At 39.8% G+C, this 4595-nt stretch overlaps 1 protein-coding gene across 1 annotated transcript in view; it reads left to right on the forward strand.

Moving 5' to 3' along the window:
- Positions 1–4595, forward strand: part of KAT7 (lysine acetyltransferase 7) — a 44087-nt gene that overhangs the window by 36992 nt on the left and 2500 nt on the right. The window contains exons 10-13 of the mRNA XM_023511269.1: positions 164–304; positions 1362–1455; positions 3134–3280; positions 3891–3997. Of these exons, the coding sequence (XP_023367037.1) occupies positions 164–304; positions 1362–1455; positions 3134–3280; positions 3891–3997 (489 nt within the window). The remainder of the gene's footprint in view (positions 1–163; positions 305–1361; positions 1456–3133; positions 3281–3890; positions 3998–4595) is intronic.

Here is a 4595-nt window from a genome sequence, read left to right on the forward strand (position 1 = left end):
CTTGAGCCCAGGAGTTGGAGGTTGCTGTGAGCTTTGATGCCACCGGCACTCTACCCAGGGGGACAGCTTGAGGCTCTGTCTCAAAAAAACAAAAATCAATAATGGTATAATTGTTAATTTGAAACCTTTATCTGGTAAATTTGAACTGTTTCTTTGCGTCTAGATCTATTGTCAAAACCTGTGCTTACTGGCAAAGCTTTTTCTGGACCACAAGACGTTGTATTATGATGTGGAACCCTTCCTGTTCTATGTTATGACAGAAGCGGACAACACTGGGTGTCATCTGATTGGATATTTTTCTAAGGTCAGCAGGATCTGGAGATTAAAAAGCTAATGGCTAGAACAGGATGATTAATGTTGGCATGTGGGGCTCAAATTACTGACGCAAAGAGGCAGTAACCTGGGCAACGATTTTAAACCCTTTTAAAAAAAAGGAAAACCCATTTTTCAAAGATTGCTTAATGAGAGTGTATAGTTCTTTATTAAAAAGAACTGGCATATTCATTTCTGGACTTGTGGGCTAGAGCTGCCTATTAATTACTGGCCGGGTCCTCCCTGGTAACCTACTAGCAGCCTTGTAGTAAGGCAGCCATCCTGGCTTTGCCCACCTCTATGTTATTAGCTCAAAACCAGGAATACATTCCTTTTGCCTGGCTCTCTAGCTGGGCTCCTTCTATAATAGTATAATCCCTTCAGTGATAACAAACATTACTGTGCCTTTTAAAGACCCAAGGCTGTATTTTTATTAGGACTTTTTAGTGTAACAACAATTGAAATATTATTCAAATACCATACAATTCACCCACTTAAAGTATAAAATCTAGCGGTTTTAATACATTTACAGCACAAATTTCGTTATCCTGGAAAGAAATCCCTGTACACGTCAGTAATCACTCCCCATTTCCACTCAACCACTCCCAGCCCTTACATCTCTAAATTTGTCTGTTCTAGGCATTTTCTATAAGTAGAATCGTATATGTGGTTTGATTATTTTTTTGGTCTCCTTCCAGATTGAGGACTTAGTGTTTTGTTTCCTTCCCTTCTTTCAGTAGGCAGCTTCCTTTTGAAAATTGCTTTTAAAGTGGGCTGCTGTACACTAGCTCAGTAGTCTTAACCTTTTTGCCCTACTCGGAGGTTGTAAAGGCCTCCTTAAAATGAGACTGGAGATATCAGGGAAACTTGGGGATTAATGGCTCTGGCCATCATAAAGAGTGTAGATTTAACAGCTATGAGCCTGACAGTCACTCCCCAGGACTAGTTAGTGAGATACTTGGCAAGTCGCCTTATTTTGTGTCTGTGGGAGTGCTGAAAACTTGAGTTGTAAACCTTTGTAATCTGCATGTGTCTGCTCTTGATTTTAGGAAAAGAATTCATTCCTCAACTACAATGTGTCCTGTATCCTTACTATGCCTCAGTACATGAGACAAGGTTATGGCAAAATGCTCATTGATTTCAGTAAGTACAACTGCTATGTTTTTGCTGCAGAAGGCAGGGACTCAGCATTCTTAGAATTAGGCTTCCAAGCCTTTTTTCATTTTTGGGTCACCTGGGAAGAAATGAATTATTGTGAAGAAATTAATTATGAAAAATGATCTACGGTTAGGGGGGAGACTACATATCATTAAATAGGTAACATCTTTTTTATAAACTTGTTGTTACGGAAGTTTTCAAACAGATAACAATGGTAGAATTAGAGTCTAAAGAAACATCCCTGTACCATCAACCAGCTTCAATAATTATCATTTTTTTGGCCAATCTTGTTTTTCCTGTATTTCTACCCTCCGTTATTTTGGTATCTCTAAAAGATAAAGCCTATTATGCCTAAAAAATTTTTTTTAAAGCCCGAAATCTTTAATATCATGAATTATAGTATTCAAATTTCCCTGGTTTTGTGATTTTGTTCTTTGGGTTTGTTTTGGGGGTTTTGTTAATTGTTTTTTGTTAAGTTAGATGTTAGATATTTAGGTGTTAAACTAGAGGTTTCATCATTTGGTTTTTTGTTTTTTTTTTTTTTTACATCTCAGACAATGTTGTGGGTGATACTGAAATCTGTTTTGTAGTTCAAAGACTTGAAACATAAAAACATGTAATGGGCAGTGGCTCATACCTGTAATCCTAGCACTCTGGAAGGCTGAGGTGGGTGGATTGCTCGAGCCCAGGAGTCCAGGATCACCCTGAGCAACAGTGAGACCTGTCTTTACTAAAAATAGAAAAAACTAGCCGTGCATTGTGGCGGGTACCTGTAGTCCAGCTCTGGAGGCTGAAGCAAGAGGATCACTTAAGCCCAAGAGTTTGAGGTTGCTGTAAGCTGTGACATCACAGCACAGCACTCTACCGAAGGTGATAGACTGAGACTGCCTCAAAAAAAAAAAAAAAAGGCAGCATGTAATGAAAATGGTTCCCATCTCCTTTGTTTCTAACACTTGAGTACAGAAACCATTGTTATGAAAGTTTAGTGAAGCCTCCTGGAGTCTTTTTAGTGCCTATTATAATAGTTCCTTCTTTATCTGCCATTCTCTGAGGTTTTAGTTATTCACTGTCATCTACAGTCCCAAAATAGGTGAGTACAGTAAGATATTTTGAAAGTGAGAGATCACATTACATAACTTTTATTACATTATTATTGTTGTTAATCTCTTACTGTGCTAATTTATAAATTAAACTATCATGGGTATGTGAAACTGGGGGGAAAACCAGTATGTAGGGGAATAAACCATAGTATATATAGGGTTTGGGTCTATCTATAGTTTCATACCTCCACTGAGGGTCTTGGAATGTATCCCCTGTGGATAAGGGGGAACTACTGCATAAGTAAGTACAAATACTCTCCCTTTTGTTTATTTAAAAGGAGTATACTTTGCTTAATAGCCACACAGTAGTATTCCGCTGAATGACTAAACCCTAGTTGATACTGTAGAGTGGATGTACTTAAACTTTCTTTCATGTTGGCACATTGTTCTTTGTTATTGGGGTAAGATTAATAGTGCTGCTAGAGGGCAGCGCCTGTTGCTCAAAGGAGTAGGCCACCGGCCCCATATGCTGGAGGTGGCGGGTTCAAGCCCAGCCCCAGCCAAAAACTGGAAAAAAAAAAAAAGTGCTGCTAGAAAAATTCTGTATATTTGTTCCTTGGCAGGTTATTTGCTTTCCAAAGTGGAAGAGAAAGTTGGCTCCCCAGAACGTCCACTCTCAGATCTGGGGCTTATAAGCTATCGCAGCTACTGGAAGGAAGTGCTTCTCCGTTACCTGCATAATTTCCAAGGCAAAGAAATTTCTATCAAAGGTTGGTTTCTGACTTTTTGGAATGGGTAATCGTTATCCAGTTTTAACTCCACTAGATACACTTTTTCATTTGGCCCCTGTTCATGCTTTCTAACCTGCAAAAATAATGCATTCTGCATTTCATCTGAATATGAGAACAGAAGACTCACTGAACGTGGACCATTGCAGAGACCCTCACTAAACAAGCCCAGGATTCCAGAGTATTTGGCTCCTAGGAACGCTTATGAATTGTTTCCTCAAATCGGGAGTTGCTAACACTTTAATTCTTAGAAAAGTCAGAAGAAAAACTTCAAGTCTTTTTGCACATGCAGAAGCTTCTAAGAAAAAGGCATCCCTGTGGAAAGGATGCAGGGTGAATTAGTTTTCTTCCTATTTGACCTTGATTTCTAAGGGATCAAAAGTAGCTTCTTGATGTATCTCTCTTCGATATATATTTGGACTGGTCAAATGAAGGCTTTGTAAACGTTTTCTGAACAGGGTGGGTTGAGTACAGAAGATTCCAACCATTTAGAGTGGTCCTTTTGGATTTCCCCTAAGGGAAAGAAGGCTTTGGGCAGGATGGGATTGAAAACCTGCATTTTGGCAGGTTCTCAGTAGCTCTTTTATTTCAGAAATCAGCCAGGAGACGGCTGTGAATCCTGTGGACATTGTCAGCACTCTGCAAGCCCTTCAGATGCTCAAGTACTGGAAGGGAAAACACCTAGTTTTAAAGAGACAGGTAAGGTTTCTGTCAGTTGGTTGCTCTTTGCTGGATGTCCCTTAAGGCTTAGCAGAGCAAAGTAGGGGCCTGGCAATGGTGCCTGTGTTGCCTTATCCTTACCAGAAGCTTTTGGTAAGCTCCTGTCTCAAATTTGGATGACAGAATTTAAGCAGCTCCAGTTAAGCAGCTTAATGTTGCATATCCTTTCTTTTTTTTTCTTTTTTTTTTTTTTTAGCAGTTTTTGGCCGGGGCTGGGTTTGAACCCACCACCTCTGGCATAGGGGGCCAGCACCCTACCCCTTTGAGCCACAGGCACTGCCCTGCATATCCTTTCTATCATGAGATGATTTTCTTAGATCAGAGGAAATTGCCCATCAATACAGGAGAATCTTGACAAACTCCAGGGCCTGCAGAAGTGATTTGAAATGCTTTTAACAAATGCCACCTTAACTCGTGCTTGCTTTTATTTTTTTATGGTTTTTTTTTTTTTTTTTGAGACAAGAGTGTCACTTTGTTGCCCTAGGTAGAATGCTGTGGCATCACAGCTCACGACAACCTCAAACTCTTGGGCTTAAGTAATTCACTTGCCTCAGCCTCCTAAATAGCTGATATAGGC

This window comes from Otolemur garnettii, unplaced genomic scaffold, assembly GCF_000181295.1.
Source record: "Otolemur garnettii isolate 467f Iridium unplaced genomic scaffold, OtoGar3 scaffold00018, whole genome shotgun sequence".
Lineage (NCBI taxonomy): Eukaryota > Metazoa > Chordata > Mammalia > Primates > Galagidae > Otolemur > Otolemur garnettii.